Raw genomic sequence first — 24211 nt, forward strand, 5'->3', positions numbered from 1 at the left:
TGAAAGCTTATTCCACACTATCACTGCTAGTGTTGCTGTTGATCATTCAGAGTTATTAGCTAGAGAATCTCACAATACTGGGGAAAAGACAACAGACTCCAGGATGCTGACAGGCCTGTTATTTTCTGAGGTGTAATATTTCCAAGTAGTCCTTTCTCTATGCCCGTGCTAGAGCTGAGATGCTCTGAGATGTCTGGTCAATTCACAGCCATGAATTAGCTTCAAAAGGGGTTGGGTTAGCATCTCCCAAACACAGCTTGGGAAAATTTCACCTCCAACGAGTAATGGCTGCAAAAAATTTACAGCTCCTCCCTCCTCCCTCTCTCAGGGACTTTTCCATTTGTCAATGTATTAACTGAGGAAATTTTGAGAAATAAAATAAACATTTAAGAGAAGATACAGTAAAATGTTAATTTAATTAATGCAACTGACTACATTAAACAGCAATGGCCAAATACATCAGAATATGGAGTGAGCTCTTGAAATGACTGGAAACCCACTCAGTGTAGTGCTGTTCTAGCCAAAAACAACTACTGCAACATTAAAAACTCATGACATGTGTCCTTTGCTTCATGTAAATAGCTAAGATAAATTCAAATCTCTTTGAGATTAATGTGATAATATGAACTATACATCGCATATGCACAGAACCGGTCTTTCCAACTTTTTAAAGTAAAAAACAAGAAGTGTAGGCGAGTCTTGGAAGAGGGAAGTGGTTCTCAGCAACTCTCCCCACCACCCCCCTTGCGTATGTCCCATTGTTTCTACTGCACGTATTTGCCTCCTTTCACCCAGTGTGCAAAGGGGACAGGGAAGCCATCAGAAGTGATCTGGTCTGTCCACAGTTCAGCATACTGAAGAGATGGGTCTCGGCAATGCTTGGTTCAATCATCCCTTCTTGCCGAACTGCCTGGAGGATGGGGTTGGGATAGCCAAAGGACACAGTCCCCATTTCCACTGTAAACCCAGCGGCTCCTTCTAGTCACACCATTTAAAGAAGATGGTCTATTTTCCATCCTAGACAGATGGGCATTTCTATGACACCCCTCCTGAAGGAGGACGATGGGGAGGGAAGGGAAGGGAAGAGAAAAAGGGGCCAACGGGGACTGCAAAGCACCACCTTCCAGCTTCAAGACAACTGAATCAAAGTCTGTTTTCACCAGTATGATGAACATGTTCTTTGACTTGACTCTGTGGCACCCCATGCTATGAGCCTAATTCCTAACCTTAATCTGCAGAAGTGGCCCAGTTGGATGGTTCTTTTCAACATCTACCTCTGGGTCTCGCTGACTTTTTAAAAAGTGGGTCAGTATCACTTTGGTTGAGGAGAAAAGTTTCTTCTTTGATAGCTGTCAGTTAAACAGGCTTCCCATTTTTAATGAGTCTTAGATTTTCCCACCTCCCTCACCACCCCTCCCACCACCACCACCACCACCACCAGCACCACCACTACCACCAGCACCTCTCCCCTCCCCATTCCCGTTCCTTCTAGATGTCTCTAAGATACACTAGAGCATCGGATGCTAGGGGAGCCCATCTGGGTGAGGACTTTATCCAGCCACTGGAGAGGACCATTCAGATGCAGTTCAATCCAGCAGGGGGTGCTGGTCACAGTCTGTCTCCTAGAAGAAGGAAGGAAGGGACAAGGGAAGAGAGACTTTCAAAACCCAACACATCCAAGGGTCTCATCACAGTCCAAACATTCTTTTCTGCTTAGGTGACAGCCTTCTACAGGAATCCAGTCTTACCACACTTTGGACTCTGCTCTGGAGGGAGAGGCCAATGAAGCAGACCAAATGCCTCCAAAATGAACTTGGGAAGGGGAGGTGGTAAAGGGAAGCTGTTTGCTAAATGAATAGCTGTCAGCAAAGGGAAGAGCAGAAAGAGGGATCCTGACCCACCCACCCACTAATCTTGGGTGCTTCGAAGTGACAGGGCTTCCTACATATCTGAATTAGCCCCAGATGAGAAACTCCAGGTATTCTCAGCTTTCCCAAGCTGGCTTCAAGCCCAAGTGGGGTGGTGAGATCACATGCATCTAGATGAGCCAAGTATTTCACTGTCATTTGAGCAAACTGCCCGTCAATCCTAAAATTTGCACTCAGTGGCTTCCCAACTGCACTAAAACAATTCCTGTCTACTGCATTATTTTGGAAATTCTTACAAGGTCTAAAGGAGTGAAACCCATGGAACAATGACTGGAAAAAATCAAGGCACGCCACACATTTCTTTTCCCCAAAGCACTTTCTAAATTGGTGCCGAGAGAGATGACGCTGCTCTGAGGCAAGCTCCAAAAGGCTGTTTGTTAGGGATTAATGTGGCTGCCAACTAAAGGTGAGAAGAGTAGGAATTCAAGCCTCCAGTTGCCTAAATAAGAGAAGAGTTGTAACCTAATTCTCTTCTTGGCATGTCTACAGTAGGAAAGCAGAATTGTTCTGGGAAGGGGCCACACCCTCGGGTCCGTTAGGTAGACTGGATGGAGTTGGCAGTTGGTGATGGCAGGGTGCATGTACAAGTGCCTTTAGTGTCCTCTGTGGACTTATATGACATCTTTTAGAGAAGGGATTTCTCCTTACAAAGCCTCTCCCAAGTTCGCTGGGTTAAAGAGTAGTGAGGTAGCACAAACCCCTATGAAAACTGCCACTTAGAGGCACCCTTCTCCTCAGAGTCCCCCTTCCCCCCCCCCCCCACAGAATGGGTCTGGAGAAGCACATGGACCCTCTAGAGTCCCCTGCCATCCTCTAAAGTCCAGCTTAGTCATCAGCAGCTACAGACACAGAAGAGGCAAAGCTGATCCTGAACTCATCATTTTCTAAGCTAGTGTTATTTTTCTCCCTTGCTTTCCCCACTTCCACATCTCCAACTCTGTCTCACCTTCCACACAAGGTTTTTAACTTTCTGTCTTTCTCCCTACAATCCAAGGTGCTGGCAGCACACCTGGGTTGATTTCTCCTCCTACGTTACTTTTTGAGCAGACCTTTGTACATTTTGCTAGAAAGGAATTACCCCATATAGTGGTTGAGAGAAAAACTCACAAGGTCTAGACACCTTGATTGTTTGAATGGTCAATCATCTCCCATATCTTGGTTTAAAGAGGGACCCCAGGAATCAGACATTATTCACAATAATCGGTTCCAGGGATAAGCCGTGGTTCCGTACTCTGGGCCACCGGGGAAAAGAAAGGAACCAGCAGCTAAGGTACGGTAAAGTCGAGATGAGGGGTTTTATTGACTGAAATACTCTAATGAGAATCTAACTTTCCATAAGTCATGCTCATCTGGATTTCATTATAAACTGTGGCTTCGAGCCAATAATGAAATGGGTTTGGCCAGGGTGCAGAATGACTGCAAAACAAAATGGACTCCAAACATCTGGAAAAATGAAGAGAAATAGAAGAATGACTTGTGAAGCACTGGCTCCCAAAGCTGATGCTTTCGTCCCTATGCTGTCTGCTTTAGGAGATGAGGACTGGAAGGGGGAGAATGGGGAGTAGAAAGAAAGGGCAATTCCTGTTGATATACTTTCTAAAAAATGTGAATTTGGGGGTCTAAGCCTGAGCAATCTATAGATCTCTAAGAAATTCAAAGTACAGACTGAACCCCAAAGTGACATTATTTAGCTTCCCTGGGGCAGAGCCACCTTAAGAAGCATGCCGTGCCTAAGCAGTTCTATTTCTCCCTTCACAGAGACTGAAGCCACTTTCTTGTTGCTCTCACTTCTCATTTTTCACATGTTTCTAAGAGCCAGAGATTACCCTCCCAGTGTATTCAGTTTTCCTGATTCTGGTATGCAGGGGCCAGGCGAGGAAAAGTGAGAGAAGTACGTAACTCGGAGGTGAGAGGCAATTTCAAAAACATTTCAGACAAAATGTTGTCTAAGAGGAAAGAACGATGAGGCTGAGAGTCAGGCGGTCTCAACCAGTCTCTTCGTGGCCTTCTCTTCATCTCTCAGGTTATCCATTTCCTCATCAATAAAGTAAAGGGTAATAGACTAGATGATTTTTTAAGGTCTCCATGAACCCTAACCCACCCCAGATTTTTATGGTCCTCCTTGGAGATGTGCAACATTGGAAGGTAAAGCCCCAAACCGAAGGAAGACCTGACCTGTATTCTGCTCCCCAGCCTTTGACAAAGCTCATGCGAATCGTACACATCCGAGTCAGCTGGTAAACAGCCTCGAAGCCCTGGTTGACAGACTGAGCCAACAGGGCTGCGAACTCCTGGTTGTTGAATATCTTCAGGTTGCAGCCTGCCGACAAAACCAAAATGTTATCTCTTTAACTCAAGAGTATGTGCTAGGGCAGCTAGTGCACAGTGGATAGAGAGGCAGACCTGGGGTCGGGAGGTCCTGGGTCCAATCTGGCCTCAGACCCTTCCTAGCTGTGTGATCCTGAGCAAGTCACTTAAATCTGTTTGCCTAGCCTTTGCCCTTCTGTCTTAGAGTTGTTACTAAGACAGAAAGTAAGGGTTTATTGTTTTGTTTTTTTAACAGTCTTCTTCCATACCAGGTAAACTCTAGGTTACCCAAGGTAGCATATAGCACTGGAATCAAGGAGACTTGAGTTCAAAACCAGCTGCCTTAGACTCAGCTATGGGTCACTGTGGGCAAGTCACTTAAACCCTCTATTTCAGTTTCCTTAATTGCAAAATGGGGATAATAATTAGCACCATGGGATGGCTGTGAGGATCAGAAGAGAAGATATTTGTGCAAAGCTGGCATATGGTAGATATTATATGCGCAATTATATGTGCAACATATATGTGCAATTAAGTCTCCATAAACTTTTTATTTATTTATTACTCCATGCTCAGTCTTGTGTTTGGTTGTAGTACAGTGGAAAGAGCACTAGGTTTAGAATCAGGAAGAGGGGGCAGCTGGGTAGCTCAGTGGATTGAGAGTCAGGCCTAGAGATGGGAGGTCCTGGGTTCAAATCCGGCCTCAGACACTTCCCAGCTGTGTGACCCTGGGCAAGTCACTTGACCCCCATTGCCTACCCTTACCACTCTTCTGCCTTGGAGCCAATATACAGTATTGATTCCAAGATAGAAGGTAAGGGTTTAAAAAAAAAAAAAAGAATCAGGAAGAAATCATCTTGAGTTCAAATATGGCCTCAGATATTCACCAGCTGTATGGCCCTGGGCAAATCACAAACCCTCAGTTTCCTCATCTAGAAAGTGAGCTGGAAAAGGAAATGGGAAACCATTACAGGATCTTGGCCAAGAAGACCCCAAATAGAATGTGGCAAAATTGGGACACTAATAATGCATTGCTGGTGGAATTGTGAATTGATTCGGCCATTCTGGAGGGCAATTTGGAATTATGTCCAAAGGGCTTTAAAAGACTGCCTGCCCTTTGACCCAGCCATACCACACGGAGGTCTGTATCCCAAAGAGACCTCTTTGTTCAAAAGGACCTGTCTGTACAAAAATATTTCTAGCTGCTCTTTTTTGTGGTGGCAAAAAATTGGGAACTAAAGGGATGTCCTTCGATTGGGGAATGGCTGAACAAATTGTGGTATCTGCTGGTGATGGAATACTATTGTGCTGTAAGGAATGATGGACAGGATAATTTCGGAAAGACCTATGTGAACTGATGCAGAGTGAAATAAGCAGCATGAGGAGAACATTATACACAGTAACTGAAATACTGTGAAATGATCAAGTGTGATAGACTTTGCTACTAATTGCAATACAGTGATCCAGGACAATTCTGAGGAACATGACAAAGAATGCCATCCATCTCCAGAGAAAGGAAGTGTTGGAGTAGGAATGCAGATGAAAACACATGATTTTCACTTATTTATTTGGGCTTATTATTTGGGGCTTTGTTTTATAAGATTATTCACAATGTTTTGTGTGATACTACATATATAACCCAAAAAAAGGAAAAAAAAGACCCCAAATGGAATCATGAATAGTTAGACGTAACTGAACAAGTGAGAGTAGAGATAATGAACTTAACATGGAAGGGGCTTCTTAAAAGTCAAGTCAAATGTCCTCTAAAGTCCCTTCTAGCTCCCATTAGATTGGGAGCTCCTCGAGGGCAGGGACTGTCTTTTGCTTCTAGGTATATCCCCAGTGCCTGGCAGAGTAACCTCTTAATGTTTCTTGGTTGACTGACTGGTAAATCCATGCTCTTTGAATGTTCCCTTCTGGCTGAGATGACCAAAGAAAGCTTCAATGGAGAAGGCAGAATTTTGTATCAATAAAAGTGTGAAGGTTACAATATCACCAAGAATGAAGAAAAGTTTGGAGACCAGAAAGCAGGAAGCATTTTTGTAAGGGCCAATGTGACAGTTTGGCTGGTGCCAATAATTTAATTCAAGTGGGCATTCGGGCTTTATCCTGTGGACTATGAGTCACTGGAAGATTTGTGACTTAATTAAACACAAACTCAAGAGCAAACAACCCCTTACCTAGTTTTCCTAGGCTTAGTCGGGCTGAGAAGGGAGCCCAAGAATATCTCTGCCCCTTACAGCAGAGGGGCCAGGGGCAGTAATTATTACACTGAGACACCTCCATGCCAAAGGGATGGGAAGGGAGGGGCCTTTATCGTTCCTTCAGCCAACAAACTGAAGCACATAGCAGGACCCCAAATTTAGGGGGCGTGGAAGGTGGTAGAGAAAAGTGAAGTTTGATACATCCATAATTGGGAAATTTTATGCTGTCAGGAGGGAAGCCTGGCTCTGCTGATATGCAAACAAAAATGGCAATGCTCAGCTCCAAATTAACAAAGGAAGAAACCTGGCAGATGGGTCCCTAGTAGCCTCTGTTTCTGCACAGCCAGCAAGAAACCTTCTAGAAGCCGGCCAGATACCAGAGAGTAGGGCAAGGGATAAAAGGTGAGAAAGGGTGTGCTTTGTGTGTGTGTGCAGGTGCACAAATTTCTCTGGTTTGCTGAAGATGTGCTTTTAATTCAGGTAGTTCATTTAATTCTTCATAGAATGAAAGATCTCTAAAACAGAGGGTTTAAGGATGCAGGCAGAGAAGGCCCTTCAAGGGAAAAACAACAATGAAACCAAACAGGATGGGGTGGGTAGGTGGCTCAGTGGATAGAGCACCAGGCAGGCTTAGAGACCAGAGAAACTGGGTTCAAATCTGCCCTCAGATACTTCCTAACTGTGTGACCCTGGGCAAGTCACTTAACCCCCATTGCCTAGACCTTACCATTCTTCTGCCTTGGAACCAATACACAATTTTGATTCTAAGGTGGAAGGTAAGAGTTTAAAAAACAAAAAAAAAAGAATCTCTCTCTACCCTTTTTTCTGATAAAAGGGCAGGGTGGGGGTGGGGTGAGGACCACCTAGTCTCTAAAGGGGTGAAGGAGAGGCAAGGAATCCACTGCGTCCAATGTGATCTCCACTATCTGAAAGCTTAGACTGTTGGGAAGTGTGTCCTTGCATGATCTGAAGTCGGTACCTCTACAACTTCTGTTTTTCCTTCACTTCTGTTCCTGCAGTTGCCACTAACCCCCTTCTAGCCCCTGCGTCCTCCCTCCAAATCCAGGTTATTCTCAAATTTGCACTGCAAACATCATGCCAGCTTGCTCCTCGTTTCTTTCTCTGCTGACACCAATCCAAAAAGGGAAGGCAAAAAATGTAAGCCACAAACTTGGACTCCAGTTAAAACGTTTCTAAAGATACAGACATGTGACGCATACCTGCATGCCGTGTGACGCTATAAGAATTTTCTTCCTAAACCTTCATGTCTATTCATTACTTAAAGGACAACCTTTGGCTATGACTTCATTCAACATTTCCTCTGCCAAGGACCAGGTGTGAATTGAATGAAAAGCAAGTTATCTCTGGTCGAACGTCAGAGCTTCTTCATTTTTGGCTGGAGCTGGCCTCCCTAAACGATTATAAACTTAGATTTAAAGAGAGAAGGAAAAGGCTTCTAAAAGAAAGCCAATGCCTTTTCTCTAATTTAGGCATTTAAAAAAATTTTTAATCTTCAAGAATGGAAACTTCTTTTTCCACTGAATGTTGTGAAATTGTATTGGCTACACTTAGGCCCCAAAATGAGATACAAGATTTGCTTCTCTATAGATTTGAGGAAGGGCTATTGGTGTGGAAGGCTTCCTCTGTTGAACTTAGTTGATGTGTAAGTTTTCCTCAATTTCCATTTCCTTTCTTTTATGTTCTTTGTTATGGGGATGGCTTTCTGGGCAGGGAAAGAGCAGTAGTGTGCTAGCAAATGTTTAACGATCAGATGGGGGATACACAACCCATTTTTAAGTTTAATTTGCATTATTAACATTTTCCCCATCACCTTCCAAAGTATGGATAATCAACAAAACAAAAGCACAGGTTGTGATTTGTAGCCTTTGCCAATTTCCAAGGTGTTAGAGGCACAAATACTCAAAGTACTGTTAAGGGATGACTATATTGGGGAATGTAGGAGATGTAAAAATGAAAAATACATGATAAAAAAAACTTCCAAGGGCATCGTTGGTGTAATAACTGTTCACAAAACTTATTTTACCACCAGGCTCCTGCCAACACTTCTTTGTTTACTTGGAGTGGGGAGACAGATTGAGAGACGTGGGTCCCTACCTGGCCCTCTATAGGCTGTGATTTAAGGGAAACACATGGTACAGTGCTGGATTCAGAGTCAAAGGAACTGAATTCAAATTCAGACTTTGTCACTTAACTCTCTTTGTGATCTTGGGCAAGGCAATTTCTCTGGGTCTCTGTATCTTTGTATGTAGAACAAGGGGTTCAAATGAGATGACCACTAAGAATACTAGGATCTTTAGCAACCTGCCTCAGTCTCTCCTGAGTTACCCCCTTGTTCTCATCCAATAAGGACATAGCTAGGGGAGAAAGCACCCTGATTCTGTTTTGGGATCCTGAAGACTATAATCAGCAAAAGCTATACACATGGAGCAGCTGGGTGGCTCAGTGGATTGACAGCCAGGCCTGGAGACAGGACATCCTGGGTTCAAATCTGGCCTTAGACACTTCCTGTGCTGTGTGACCCTGGGCAAGTGAGTCAGTTAACCCACATTGCCAAGCCCTTACCACTCTTCTGCCTTGGAACCAATGCTTAGTATTGGTTCCAAGCCAGAAGGTAAGGGTTTAAAAAAAAAAAAAACAACTGAATCTAAGTAGACTCCATATGGCCTGCATTGTCAGCAAATAGTATTTATTAAGCATCCCTTGGGCACATGGCACTGTGCTGGCCACTGTTAAAATACAATTAGATAAATGGCATTTCTGCCTCCGGGGAACTCCATGAAAGCAACCAAGGAAACAGGGAGAAGGTCGAATCAATGAGAAGGCAGCTGTGCAAACACAATTGGTAAAGAAAGGCAGAAAAGTAAAGAAATGCCCTAAGATACTCTAGGGCTCCCAGAATAAGTGTAGGGAGCCAAGGAAGGGTCCCAGGGACTAGATTACCTGGTGGAATCTTGCAAACGGTCGCTGGGTGCCAGCCGTAGCGCTGGTTACAGTTGGGGGACTGGACAAAAATGGCACTGTCACTGAGGCATTCTGCAAAGACCTCCCCTCCAATGTAATAGAGACGTACTCCTCTCCCTGCAGAACAAACATCGACAGAAATAGTTAGGTTACCCAGCACCAGAGTCCAATGTCCACAGCACAGCCACTGTTCTCCAAGTCAGTCTGCAAGGCAGACACTGACCAGGAATATTCACACTGACAGTGGCGAGGGGGTTTGTGCCCCACTTTCCTTGCCCCAGTTCACTCAAGTAAGGGCCAAGAATGGCCTGGGCATTTCACACCCCCTGTTCTGAATGAGCCCTGCCCCCCCCCAAAAAAAGACCACGCGAGTGCCCTAGAAATGTCCAGCTTTTGAGATTCATTTTTGCCCCCTTCAAAGGGGAGAAAATGATGAGAAGCCACTGAAAACGTAGCTGAAAAGAATATAATGGATGACTCTTCCACAACTATAACCCTAAAACTAACACTTACCTATATCTAAAGGGTCTCGGGCAAAAGAGACACAAAAGACAGTCACCTTGAAAACAGGAATGGTTCTTTCTGCATATCTTGCCAGACTGGGCAGACCTTCCCTTCTCTTGACCTTCCCTTCCCTTCCAGGCCCCAACTCTTTGACAACTACTGAATATGATTATACTTGCCTCCCTCTCAACCCCCTAGAAGTTTTTTTTTAAAAAAACTTTCCATTAAGAAAAAAAATCAACAAAAAACTTTCCATAGGCTTAACATACAATTTTCCATCTTGTTTTAAATTCACCCCAGATGGACAAACTATTTTTAAACTTGTTTCAAATCCAATTACGTAAGGCCTCTAATATGTGCGCTCTCTCTCTCTCTCTCTCTCTCTCTCTCTCTCTCTCTCTCTCTCTCTCTCTCTCTCTCTCTCTCTCTTTCTTTCTCTTCCTCTCTCCCTCATTCCCCTACCACAGTGATGTTCCTTGTGTCCTATAGAGAAGGGTCGCCATTTGTGTTCATTCAGAAGAAGAATAAGGAAGCAATCAGAAAAGTAAGCCTTAGGTCACGTGCTGGGGCATTGAGCATGTCAAAAATGAGGAAAGCTGGTCTAAAGTAAGCTTGATGTACTCATTGTGCCTTTCTTGTTCTCATCACTCTACTTTTGGTCATTTCTATTGGAGTGGTATCTAGGGGACATATGAGATGCTGCTGGATGGGATTATGATACAATTGTTGGAGGAAAGCAGATAAGCAGCTATGCTGTCAGATTTGAGAAATAGGGAGGCAGAGGGGCCTGTGGGAATAGAGATGCTAAGGCCTAGAAGAATCAAGTGGGGGGTGTTCTTCCCTTTAGAAATTGTGCTTTTTAAACAAATACTCACTTATTAAAATGTTTCCCCCAGATACGATTTGGGATGTAGATTCTAAATGACCACCCCAGTGCAACTATCAATAATATGGAAATAGGTCTTGATCAATGACACAAGTAAAGCCCAGTGGAATTGCACATCCGCTACAGGGAGGGTGGGAGGAGGGGAGAGAAAGAACATGAATCATGTAACCATGGAAAAATATTCAAAAAAATTAAATTAAATTAAAAAAATAATAAAATGTTTCCCTCAAGGGCAGCTGGGTGGCTCAGTGGATTGAGAGCCAAGAGGTCCTGGGTTCAAATGTGACTGCAGACACTTCCTAGCTGTGTGACCCTGAGTAAGTCACTTAACTCATTGCCTAGCCCTTACCGCTCTTCTGCCTTAGAACCAATTCACAATATTGATTCTAAGATGTAAGTTAAGGGTTTAAAAAAGTTTCCCCCAATTTACCTTCTTTTCTGTCATTTTGCAAAAAAAAAAGCCTAATTATATAAATGCATGATACATTTTTATGTTTCTCAACAAAGTGCCTATGTCTGTAAAGAATGACAGGACCACAGAACTGCAGCCAGAACGGCCCTTAGAAGTCATCTAGGCCAACCCCCTCATTTTACAGATGGGAAAACTGAGGGCCAGAGAAGATAAGTGACTTTCTCAAAGTCATACATGTAGAAATTATCATAGCTGGGATTTGCACTGAAGCATTTTGACTCCAAATCCAATATTCTTTCTGCTGTAATGCCACAGGCATCACCTGCTGCGTAAACAACAACACCAAAAACCCAGATTGCATTACATTCACATTTTTCACCCTCATCTTTTTCTTCCCCAAAAATATGTTCATTTGTTTTATGCCTTCAAAATTTCCACAAATTTTACATCTTTAGGTGGAAGTAGCTAGGAAATGCAGGGGAAAGGGTAGGCCCATCAGTGCCATACTATCTTCAGAGAACAATGCAGTATACAACTGGAAACTTGGTCAGAGGAACTAACAATGCTCGTCCTTTCTCAAGGCAGTCACAGTGAGTTGGGCTCTCATTTCCCACCGCTCTCCAGCAAAGCCCCTGTCTGCCTCAGCTTCCTAGGGACAGACTGATCCATACTACCTTGGGAGGGTGAGCAGGGAACTAACTGGGGGATGTGTTTACCAATGTGCCGTCTAGTGAGCTCCACAGCGGCATTCCTGTTCACATTGGACAATAAACCCAAGCAGAAGCGCTCCGAGTTGGATGGGTCGGTGAAGCCATCCACTGTCATGGAAGGCTGAGAAGCATGGAAAGTCTCTCCCACCCTCTGGTTCAGCTCATAGTAGGAGATGGAACACCAGAAGGCTGGCTCGCAGTAAGTAACGGGCTGCAGATCTGCATGAGACACAAAGGGACAGAAAGGAAGTCATCAGGCAGCCAGACAAACTATATATCACTAAAAATAATGGGAAGACATACAGAGTAATGCAAAGGGATGAAATCAGAAATAGCAAAGTCCTGGAAATATAAGGGCAGTTGCAACAAAATCCAGAGAAAAAAATCCACTTGTTCAGAAAGGAATACAGAAATGGAAATGATTCTGAAATTCTCTTATGATTAGGATATAGAGGGGGCAGTTAAGTGGCTTGGTGGGTTTTTGTTTTGGATTTTTGTTTTTATAAGATTGGCCACTTAGGGGGCAGCTTGGTAGCTCAGTGAATTGAGAGCCAAACTGAGAGACGGGAGTTCCTAGGTTCAAATCCGGCCTCAGATACTTCCCAGCTGTGTGACTCTGGGCAAGTCACTTACCCTTCATTGCCTAGCCCTTACTGCTCTTCTGCCTTGGAACCAATACTTATTATTGATTCTAAGACGGAAGGTAAGGGCTTTAAAAAAAATTAATATACATTTTTCCTTTAAACAAACTTAAGTGTGTATTGAAAAGTTTATAATCTCAAAGCCAACCTGTTTTATTCTTGTTTGAACATCTGGATTTTTTTTTTTTTGCTAATGCTTACTAAGTTTAGACTTAATTGTGATATAAAGAAAAAACAAATGAAGTTATAAACACTTGGTAATCAGGAGACCTGGGTTCCACTCCCAGGCCTACTACAAACTTGCTATATGACTTTGGAAACACAGCTCATTTAAAACACTGTGGGTCCGTTTCTTCATCTGTGAAATGGGGATAAAACTTGTCTGATGTAAGTCATTGTTGTAAGACTCCCATATACTATGTCAGTACCTTTCCTAATGTAAAATTGGCAAAAATCAGATGAGGAAATACAAGAAAAAGTTATTTGAAAGGCATCAAGCATGGGGTAGCTGAGTGGCTCAGTGAATTGAGAGCCAGGCCCAGAGAAGGGAGGTCCTGGGTTCAAACCCTACCTCAGACACTTCCTAGCTATGTGACCTTGGACAAGTGCCTACCCTTTCCTGCTCTTCTAAGATGGAAGATAAGAGTTATTAAAGAGAAAAGCACAAATCATACTACCAATATAAGGTGATATTGTGGGAAATAAATGTGTGTGTGTGAGTGTGTGTCTTCCTGTGTGTTCATAAGTAAATGCTTGGTTTCTATCTGTGTGCACATGTCACATGAGTGTAAGTTTTTGTGTACTTGTTCATGTGTTCATGTGCATGTCTGCATGGTTTGTGTGCACATATACATGTTGGTTAGATTATACATGTTTGTATGTATACAGTTTGCTGTGTGCATGGGAGGGCATGTGTATATATGTTTCTGTGTTTGTAAATGTTTATGCATATGCTTATGGCTGTGTATGTACTTGTCTGTGCAAGTGTATGATTCTGCGCGTATGTGTTCATGTGTGTAAACATGTATTACATATGTGAGCCAATCTATGTGTACACTTGTGTATGAATGTTTGTTGCATGTTTGTGTGTGTGTGCAAATTTGTATGAGTGCAGGAGTGCGCAATTTACCAAGCATGTGTGTACTTGTTTTGTGTGTTCATATGTATTAGTGTATATGTATGCATGTTTGTACGTGTAAGGGTTTAGGTTTGTTCTGTTTGTCAGCCCACTGGTATGTGCATGTGTATTTTCATGTGTGTGCTTGCTTATGCATTGTGTGTACATTTGTATCTGTGTATGCACATGTGTGTGATTTTGTGTACATGTATTGATGTGCATGTTTGTGGTGCATGCATGTATGCATTTTTGGTTTTTGCTTGTGTGTAGGTATGAGCCTATTTGTGCATGCTTAAGTGTGTTGAGGGGATTTTGAGTGTGTTTCTCAGTATATGCATGTGTGTGTGCATTTCTGTATGTGTCCTTGTGCCTATACATTTGTGCCTTTGTATGACACTTGTGCACGTGTTGGTGCTGTGCATGGATATTTGTGTGTGGCTGTGCACGCGTGCCTGATTCATGTGTGCATATGTCTATGCTTATGCATGCATTTTGCATGCATGTCCACACCTGTTTCTGTTCATGGGTGTGCATGCTTACATTTCCACATGTCTATGGACGTGTTTCCATGATCCAGTCTGCTGATATTTGTGTGTGCCATTTCAACGGCACATTGTATGTACACGTTTTCACATTCCCTGTGTCTGTATATGCACATGCCATGTGAGTGTGCATTTGTGTGTACTTGTTCATGTGTTCATGTTTGTGCTTATTGTTTACATGTATAAGAATTCATATGCACTAATTTTCATGTGCACATGTTTGTGTGCTTCATATATGTGTGTGACTGCATTGCTCTTGTGTATTCACATGTTTATTGTGCATACAACTGCACTGCACACATGTGTTCATGTGTTTGTGTGTGTGTCTGTGCATGGGGGGCTTCCCCCACACTCTCACTCCTCTTCCTCTCTAAGGGGGCACCCAGCCCTCTGGCTCGCTTCTCCCCCCGCAGCAGCTGTTCCCTCCCCCTGACAGCTCTGGCTCATCTGCCTGGAGGACAAGGTTGCCAGCAGCGCCTTCCTCCGAGACCCCGGAGAGATGTGGCGGCCGGCGCGGGGCCGAGGGCAGATGCTCGGGACTCACCACTAAAGACCCCCGAGCTGACCGCAGCCCTTCGGCGGCCCTAGATTCCAGCGACCACGCGGTCATCGGTTCCTTGGCATTTCAGCCGGTCCGTAAGGATGACCTGGCCTGCGTGCATACTTTGCTGAAATCCCGGTAAATTAGGTGACCTCGAAGAGCTTTATTCTAAGCTACCAGCCTGCAGTGCATGTAAAACGCTCCCTGCCCTACACAGTGTTTTCCACAAAGCCTGCCTAAAAGGTTTGTCTTTCTCACCCCATACTTGGGCCGCTACGCCAAAGCTCCTGATTCTGGGATTGTGTCCCTGCACCAGCGAATGGGACCCTGGCTGGGATTCAGAGGCCAGCTTCAGGGCTCCCCATCTGTCCCCCACGGCACCATCTCATTCTGGAGGAAACTGTGAGCCTAGAACACAAGCCCTAAGCCTCTCAGAAGCTTAAAAAAACCCCTGAAAAGTCTGACTGAAAAAACATTCCAAACCAGTTAGAGTCTGAGGCCAAAGGCTCCACCTTCATGGATTGCCACCGGAAGGTGAACAATTTCTGGTGACTCCAATGAAGCCTATACACCGAAAAGCTCATGGCACAGATGGGGGAAAGTGTGTACGAGTACCCGGAAATCTGGGCTCTCATCTGGGACGTGCCGTGTCCCCCGAGAGAACGGAAGCTCCTCAGGGGCAGGAATTGTTTCCCTTTTATCATTGTGCATCCATTGTCTGGCACACAGTAAGTCTAATAAATTGCTTGTTGATGGACTCATTGATTCTAAAACCGACTGGCCATGGCCCTGGGCATGTCTGTTCTTTTCATGGCTTCCGTAGGGAAAATATAAAGAATGATGAAAGATGAACTTTAAAAAATGATTATTCTAATGCTCAAAGTAGGCAAATTCCACGGAGCTCTGCCCCTTACTAGGTATGTGGCTTATGGCAATCATTTCATGTCACCAGGACTCCGTATGCTCATCCTAAAAGGAAGGCGTTGGACTTTTTAAGGGGCAGCTGGGTGGCTCAGTGGATAGAGAACCAGGTCTGAGATCCTGGATTAAAATCTGACCTCCTGACACTTCCTAATTGTGAGTCCCTTAATCCCAGTTGTCTAGTCCTTCCTGCTCTTCTACTTTGGAACCAATACTTTATATGGATTCAAGGGTTTAAAAAAAAAAAATTAAACCTAAGAGGTCCGATTCTGCTTGAACAGATTGTTCCTGCTGGCGTAGCCTCTGTCTGGTGAACCGTGGACTTTGGCCAGTCAGGGGGAGGGGAAGTATAACGAGTTCCCCACTGCCAATGTTGTGACAATTCCATTAAAGAAGGAAAAGCAGAGTCCAGCATGCCCCTGCCCGCTTCGTTGTTTGACCCAGTACTAAAGCGATGCCCCTCATCGATTCTAGCTTGCAGGACCGAAAACCTACGACGTCTCAGAATTCAGAGTTCATCATAACAGCAGCTTGAGCCAGTGGGCTCCCTCAGGCAGATCTGAGGTCTCTGCCAAACATCCCTGCATCTCCCAAGGACGTGCTGAACAGACAACACAACACTGTATCAAAGCAACTCGTGGAAAACATTTGTAATGCAGGAGCCTGACACTTAATTAGGAAGATGCCAGCTCCGGGGAGCTGTGGTGTGGAGCCAAAGAAAAGTTTGACAGCTGCTTTTTCAGATAGTATTATTTAGGTTAGTTAACCTCTGTTTCAAAAAACAACCAGACTCCTAGAGCAGTACTACTCCCAGACACGTATTTGTTATCCCCGAGTACCCATGATGAAATTTTTCTTCTGTCCAGCACCCTCCTTCCTTCCCTCTAAATTATCTCCCCAATATCCCAGGCTACTTGTAGACTGACTTGCAGCCCATACCTTTCCCCTTTTCTAGCTGCCCATTTGTGTCCCATTGTGGATCGTTTACTCTGCCAGAGGAGAAGTGTTTAGGATGACCGAACCTACAATATCAACAGTGAGCCACCCATGCACTCTCCAGAGTAGAAAACACATGACTTCTTCATCGGGCACAAATGAGTGCCTTAACTTAGGGCTGGCCCTATGCCAGGTTCAACTCACTGAATGACCTCAATATTGAGATCAACGCTTCACTGGCAAACTCTTTCTCTTTTGTTTAAAGAAGAAAAAAGAAGAAAACCCAGAAGGCAATACTTGGCATCCAAAACTGCTATTAAAAACATCTGTAAATGAACCAAATCCAGTTGGGGGTGAGGGGGTTGGGGGGCAGGAGAAGAAGGGGGAAATGCCATAATTTTAAAATCTAAGGCAGCTAATGGACCAAGTACAGAAGCCAAACTTGGCAGAGGAGATGGTTTAAAAAAAAAAAAAAAAAAAAAAAAAGGCAACAAGATAGCCCTCATCCATATTCCATTTACTCCTAGAACCTGGAATCTAACACTAATCCATCTGGCAATAGCTTGAAGAAACCCAATAACTTGCCCAGAAGTCACATACTGTTCCTCCCTCCACCTCCCCAAACCCCATCTCATTTATACCATTGTGTCAAATCTTCTAAGCACCTATTCTTGGTTATGTCTGAGGAGAGCCAAAAGTGGAGTCCTTATATAATGAAGACCATTGAGCAGACTTTTCCCTGATAGGCAAGTAAGCTGCTCACTAGACATTAAGACCCTCTAATTAGATACCTCCTCCCTCCATTCCTGTGTCCCCTTCCTTCCTTCCTTCCTTCCTTCCTTCCTTCCTTCCTTCCTTCCTTCCTTCACTGCCCTTCCATTTTAGAATCAATATTAAATATCGGTTTCAAGGCAGAAGAGCAGTAAAGGCCAGGCAATTGTTAAGTGACTTGCTCAGGATCACAATTTACCCTAATACTTTTACATCACTAATAAATTTTTTGCTTCAGGGCTTTAAATGATACCTAAATTTATTCAAAGCATTAATACTTATCCCTAAAGTTCCCCAGATCAGCCAGGGAATAATGTACTCACTTGGAAGGATTTTCTCAGACAAGATCATTACCTTCCTCCTCTTTCCCCCCTTTACTCCCCAATTATACACTCTGGAAAATCTGTAACATACACACACACACACACACACACACACACACACACACACACACACACACTTTTGTATGACAAATCCAGTACCTGATTTACTATGATGATTGTCTAGACTTAAGGAAGTGATGGAGAAAATGGTGATGAGGCAGATACAAAAGTGCGTCATGTTTAACATTTATTTTCCCTCCAGAGAGCTGGTTGTTAAACATTTACGATGAGTGAGAGCAATAACCAAGATAGTCTAGGAAAACTGAATTTTCCTTCACCCCCTTGTAAAAATAACTGACAACTTCACGTCCTATAGTGAGAAGAAAGCAAAGGGGAAGGAGAGACATGTCAAGAGCATCTTTTTCTAAGGCTAAAGTTTCTACTACCTCAAACTACACACAAAATAGACACTTAATGTGTACCTACTGAATTCATGTTTTAGAACTAGTAAATAGCAGGATGGTTTTAGGCATTCAGGGGGGAAATGTAATCTACAATCCATAGCAGGGAGTTCTTTGATAAGAAAAGTTGCACAGGTTAAAGTGAACATTCAAAGCCTCTGATGGATGGCATAATGGACAGAATGCTGATATGGAGTCAGGAAGACATAAGTTTTGAATCCTGTCTCAGACACTTACTAGCCGGGATAATTCCCTTAACCTCTCTGGGCCTCAGTTTCTTCATCTACAAAATAATAAAGTCTGATCAGATGTCCTTTAAGGTCCCTTCCAGCTCTAAGCCACAGACTTACAAGGCACAATTTTCAACCCATGAGCAGGACATAAATAAGATCATAGGCTGATAATCTGAAGTTGGACAGATCTTTAGAGATCATCCAGATAATATACAGCTAATTGTTAAACTAGCTTCTATTTTTAGATCAATATTGCAAATAACTTAATGGATGAAAAGGATGCTTTAGCTATCAAGAAACTGTTTTATAATTGAGAACAGTATTTGCTGCAGCAACTCACTCTAGAAAACACTTCACTTTCTCCTTTCCTAACAAGCCAAAATTTTGGGAAATAGTTTCCGTTCCCATCCATCAGGATACCAAGGTGCACTCAATAGAGACATCTTGGTATTGCCTCTTTTTAACCATTTTTTTAAAAAGTTGGTTACATAATCAGACCGACTCTCAGGATCATTTTAAAGCCCAAATTAGAAGTATCTGAACACCCCAAAACCCATAAAAATGTATTTCTTCAGGATTTATTGTACTCTCTTTGGGGATACTGTATTTCATTAAAGAATCTTATTTATTAACTTTTTTGCTTCCCTGTCTTTTCAGCATTCCTAATTTCATTTAATTGTCCATAGATTTGGTACAAAAAAAATCTTTTAACATTTTTTAAGAAGAAAAGAAATGGACATGAATCAGTTTATGGGTTCAGGCTGACAATGTAATGTAATTAATATAATATAACAATGTATTATATGATGTGATATAAAATATAATCAAATGACTATGCTTTATACATTACTTGATTCACTGATTCTAGGCCCATAAGAAACCAATTTATAGGTTATATGACCATTTTAGACTAATCTTAAATGGTTCTTCACATCACTTGGGCACCTATGCTATGTGGTATTCTTTCAATACTTTTGTTTTTCCTTCTGAATCCCTTACACTGGTTTGCAATATCCTAGGGTTTCACAGAACAAAAAGAGTTAGAGAAATAATGGACAAGATGGCACAAAATACCCTCCAATCCTGACCCTTTAAGTGATTTTCTTCCCACAATTCCATTTTCTTTTTTGTATACTGTAGAGGGAAATTCAAAATTATTCCTTCTTGGGAAAGATGTGAGAGAATAGCTTAGGAAATAGCCATCTATAAACCACTGAGTGGGCATCACAACCCTCCCAGTTGCTTCCAAAAAAACCCCATAATGCCTTTTTAATTGCATTTCTTTAAAAAAAATCAACAAGCATTTTATTAAGTGAGTACCTACTATGTGCCAGGCACTATGTTAAATGCTAAATAAAACCTCAAACTTTGGTGAACCACTGCCAACCTGCTAAAACATTTTTCCTTCTTCAAGAACTAGTCTTCATGAAGAGAGTTAAGTATTGAAGATTTAGAATTAAAACAGCAAGACTAGAAGCAAAGAGGCAAGTTCACAGTCTCTGTCTTTAATTTCATGGGCATAAGATAGCTTTTAGTCTGGAGAGTTTGTTTTTAATAATTCTTACAACCCTTTCACATCAGGAATTTGATTTTCCCTGTGCAACGCCCAATACTAACAATGAAATCATTTGCACAAAGAAGTTAAACCATATCCCTGTCATAATTTACAGTACTCAACTTTTCAGCCTGCTTAAACTTTTTTTAAGCATACATGTGGGAAGAGTTGGATTAAAAAAAAACACATCTGTATTTACCTTCATTTACCCCTCCCCCATCTTCCCATGCTTGGTTTTTAAGTGTCTTCCCATACTCCAAGTTATGAATATTAACTCCTCCCACCATGATTAATAACAGAATGGACTTGATTCTAATTGAGATCCAAACACCAGAGCAAACCAAACCAACTTTATAAACCTGGAACCAAAGCTCAATCCTTCTCTCTCTCTCTCTTTCTCTCTTTCTCTCTCTCTCTCCACCTCCACCCCCACCCCTGCACTGCCTTTCAATTCTACTAAATCACAAAGAAAATTTGTCTTGTTAAAGGTTATTTAGTGAACTGGCTTCCCCTGGAGCCAAACCAATGGGATTACACACACACACACACACACACACACACACACACCCGCCAAAACCTGGGCTTCTTAACCTTTCTGTGTATCATGTTTCTCTCCAGCAGTCTCTAGTGAAGCCCATGGACAAACACCTTTCAGAAGCATTTTTTTAAGTAATTGAAGGAAATGTTCAATTTTAATTAAAGGTTGGTAAAAATAAAGATTTCCTTTTTTCCCACCCAAGTTCACCCACCAACTCTTAGGTCTATGGGTCCAGGTTAAGAACCTCTGCTCTAGGTCTTCAGAACCCAAACATCAATATCCTTACTGAGGCTGAAGTGAAGTGATAGCACACTTGAATCAGGCCTTTGGATAAGATTTTGTTCTGTTTTTTTTCCAGGCAGCCTTCCCAAGCTCTACTGTGTAAGTTTGTGCCCTGATTGAGGAAGAGAGGGCTGCTGGATTAGAGGGACGGGTCTAAATGGAACTGGAATACCTCCTAACAGCTGGGGAATGGGGGGCCCTGGAGGGGTGGGTCAGAGAGGAGGAGGAGGAGGAACTGGATGTGGGACTACAAGGAACTAAGCATCAAACCTCACACCTCTGCTTGACTGATTGCACCTACCCATTGTGGTTTTTAAAGTTTGGGGGATATTCATTATCTAAAGGACAACTAGGTGGCTCGGTGGAGAGAGTGCTGGGCCTGCAGTTAGGAAGATGAATCTTCCTGAGTTCAAATCAGGCCTCAGACATTAGCTAAATGAACCTGGGCAAGTCACTTAACTCTCTAGAAAATGGCAAACCATCCATTTCATTATCTTTGCCAAGAAAACCCAAAATACTGACATGACTAGAAAATGAATGACTGAACTACAACATCTGTTATGCCGATCAACCACCCAAAAGAAATACAAGCCAACATATAGCTATTGTCTTTCCTAGAACCCTCAGTTCTCAAATTTCTAATTCCACGCATGACTGTACCTAGAAACCTTTACAGCAACTGATAAAGACAATAGCAATGATGGCTCTCCCTAGCTGGTCAGTGGGAGTCAATCCACTTAGCAGAAATCAAAGAAGGAAGAAATACTTACCCAAATTATTGTGTGCGGGAGACATAGGATTTGGAGATAAGTTTGGAGAACCTGCAAAGGCAAGACAATGTTGTTATTTCTCTTTTCAGAGTGATTTCACAGCATTCTCCCTCAAGCCCTCTGTTTCAGTCAACCTGGCCTAAGTGCCGTTCTCCAAACACATCATCCCATGTTCAGGCACAGCACTTTTGTGCAAGCTCTCCCCATCACCCAGATGCTCTCCCTTCTCACTTCTGTCTCTTAGAACCCCTGGTTGTATTCAAGGCTTAGCTGAAGCACACTTTCTACAGGGTACTACAAAAATCATAGAGCTGTTTTAAGGAATCAAAGCTCAAAATGGCACTCTAACTTTTATTCCACTCAAAATGGTGCTAAGACTTGAGACATTGTACATAAAACCTTGCTATTAACCCTTCACATAGCCCACCCGGTACTTTGTGACATATGTGTGTATGTACATAAACGTGTGTGATGTGTTACATATATGCACGAATATGTTCCTGAATGCCATTCCACAAATATATTTGAGATATAGGTCCACACATAAACATACACATTAGAGGGGGTATATTTACTTATTTGCTTGTTGCAACAACTCACCCTATAAAACATTTCATTTTACCTTTTCCTTACAGAAGTCAATACTTAGCGAGGCGGCTCCCATGCCCATCCAGACATCCAACATGGGTATCTTGTCATGTCCTCATTTTTATATACAGAACAGTGTGTGTATATACATAATAGTTACTTATCTAAGTGGTAATCATCTAAGACATTTATCTATGCATATATTCTTCCCCTCCAAGTAGAATACAAGATCCTGGAGGGCAAAGACACTTTCTATTCTTGTCTGGGTGTCTCCAGAATCTAGCACAATGCCTGGCACGTTGTGGATGCTTAATGAATGCCAGCTGACCTGAGATGTTCTGAGTTCAGAAAAGGGATATCTTTGAACAGCTAACACATACTATAAAGGCCACCAGGACACATGACCTCTGCAGTTCTAGCTGTTGGGTATTTTTCTTACATATACAAAAGATAATTCTTGTTGTTCACTGCTGACAAAGAGAATATGAAGATTAGATGGAAACTTCCCTTCTATTCAGTAGCCCATACATCTAGGAACCATATTTTCCAAAACAAAAATCAGAACATATGGCCAGACAAAAGATTCTCTTTGCAAAGACTCAGTAAAAATATACTTTTTCCCTCCTTGAAATCAGTACTGTCCCAGAAAATATAGAACATATGGTCACCATATTCATGCACTCAGTCAGCCAAAGGTTGGCTCTGGAGCCAAGTGAGCTAGCAGCTCTCTCAATTATCCACAGCCACAGCTTTTGATTGGTTGGCCTGCCTGGTGTGCTAAACTCTATTGAAAGGCATCTGGAAATCCCAATTCCAATCTTGGGTTTCAGAAAACTCATAAACCTTCCCTAAAAGGCATATAACTGAGTGATCACACTGGAATGTGGTGCACAAACTCATGTGTATGTACACACACACGCGTGCGCGCATATATTCAGAACTCTAAACTCCTCACCCTAATTAGACTTCATAAGCAAAAAAAACAAACAAAAAGCCCATAACATCAAAGTCATATTTTAGCAAAATAATGCTGCCCTCCTAGGTCCGGAGTATCACTCATTTGTTCCTAGAATCTGTGCAAACTGAATTACTTAGGACAATTTCATTCAATTTAAGGGCTGCCCACTCAGCCCCATAATGATAAACAATGTCCTCCTCTGAACTTCTAGAATCCTCACTATTTGTATCATCCATTATAGGCTACCTTGGACTATTGTTTTCCTGATGACAGACACCTATTTATCCCTTGAGGGTAGGGTCTGTGTTTGAGACTATATCTCTCATGGTAACCAGCATAATACTTTAGACATGATAAAAATTTAATATCCATTTTTTAATTTTCAGATGATTAACATAATGTATTAACACCACTATTAGTTTGGGCCCTGGTAGAATAGGGAAGAATGTGAATTTTGTTACTTGGACTTAGTATATAATCTCTCTAATGGGCACCCAGTCTAAAAGCTCAAGACATCCACTAAGGGTGGGGGGAGGACCTAGGGAGTGTACTCGGTAGATAGGTATATTCTCTCAATGGGAATTCCTCCCAAACCCAAGGAACCCGAGTGATTTCCTCTGATGAACTGATGAAGAGGACAAGAGCATAATTTTCCCATGATGATGATTCTTAGGCAGTGGAGCTGATGACTGGAGACCAAGACTTAAAGTAAGAAGAAAAAAATTGTGGGATGGTTGAAATTCTTCTTGAAAGGAGGTGTTCAAGCTGCCTGAATCATTCTGCCCCAGAGCAAACTTCACTTGGGGAAAGCCGTGAGAATGGTCTGGAATGCTTTGGATAAGGTCTACTATGGATGGACAACTCTGGTTAAGTAGCGACCTCTTCATGCATCAGCATCCCAGAAAACCATCCGCTGGGAAGCGTTGAGAAGAGACTAGATTACGTCCATTTGTGTGTGGGGGAAGGAAGGGGCAACCTACTCTCAAATTCTGTTTCCATATAATCAAGAAAATAGTCTCCAACATTGGCAATCATTAGCAGGGCCCTTTAAATATATCAAACAGGGATAAAAGGAAGGAGGAGATTAGGGGGGGAAAGCAT

General features: G+C 42.6%; 1 protein-coding gene across 2 annotated transcripts in view; it reads right to left on the bottom strand.

The window, feature by feature from the left end:
• Positions 1–1498: 1498 nt before the first annotated feature.
• SMAD3 (SMAD family member 3) overlaps positions 1499–24211 on the bottom strand; it is a 172925-nt gene continuing 150212 nt past the window's right edge. For both annotated transcript variants that reach the window (XM_044665333.1, XM_044665332.1), the window contains 5 exons: positions 21565–21615; positions 11940–12152; positions 9401–9538; positions 4104–4248; positions 1499–1622 (listed from right to left, as the gene is read on the bottom strand). In XM_044665333.1, the coding sequence (XP_044521268.1) occupies positions 1499–1622; positions 4104–4248; positions 9401–9538; positions 11940–12152; positions 21565–21615 (671 nt within the window). The remainder of the gene's footprint in view (positions 1623–4103; positions 4249–9400; positions 9539–11939; positions 12153–21564; positions 21616–24211) is intronic.

The sequence above is a fragment of the Gracilinanus agilis genome, chromosome 2 (assembly GCF_016433145.1).
Source record: "Gracilinanus agilis isolate LMUSP501 chromosome 2, AgileGrace, whole genome shotgun sequence".
Lineage (NCBI taxonomy): Eukaryota > Metazoa > Chordata > Mammalia > Didelphimorphia > Didelphidae > Gracilinanus > Gracilinanus agilis.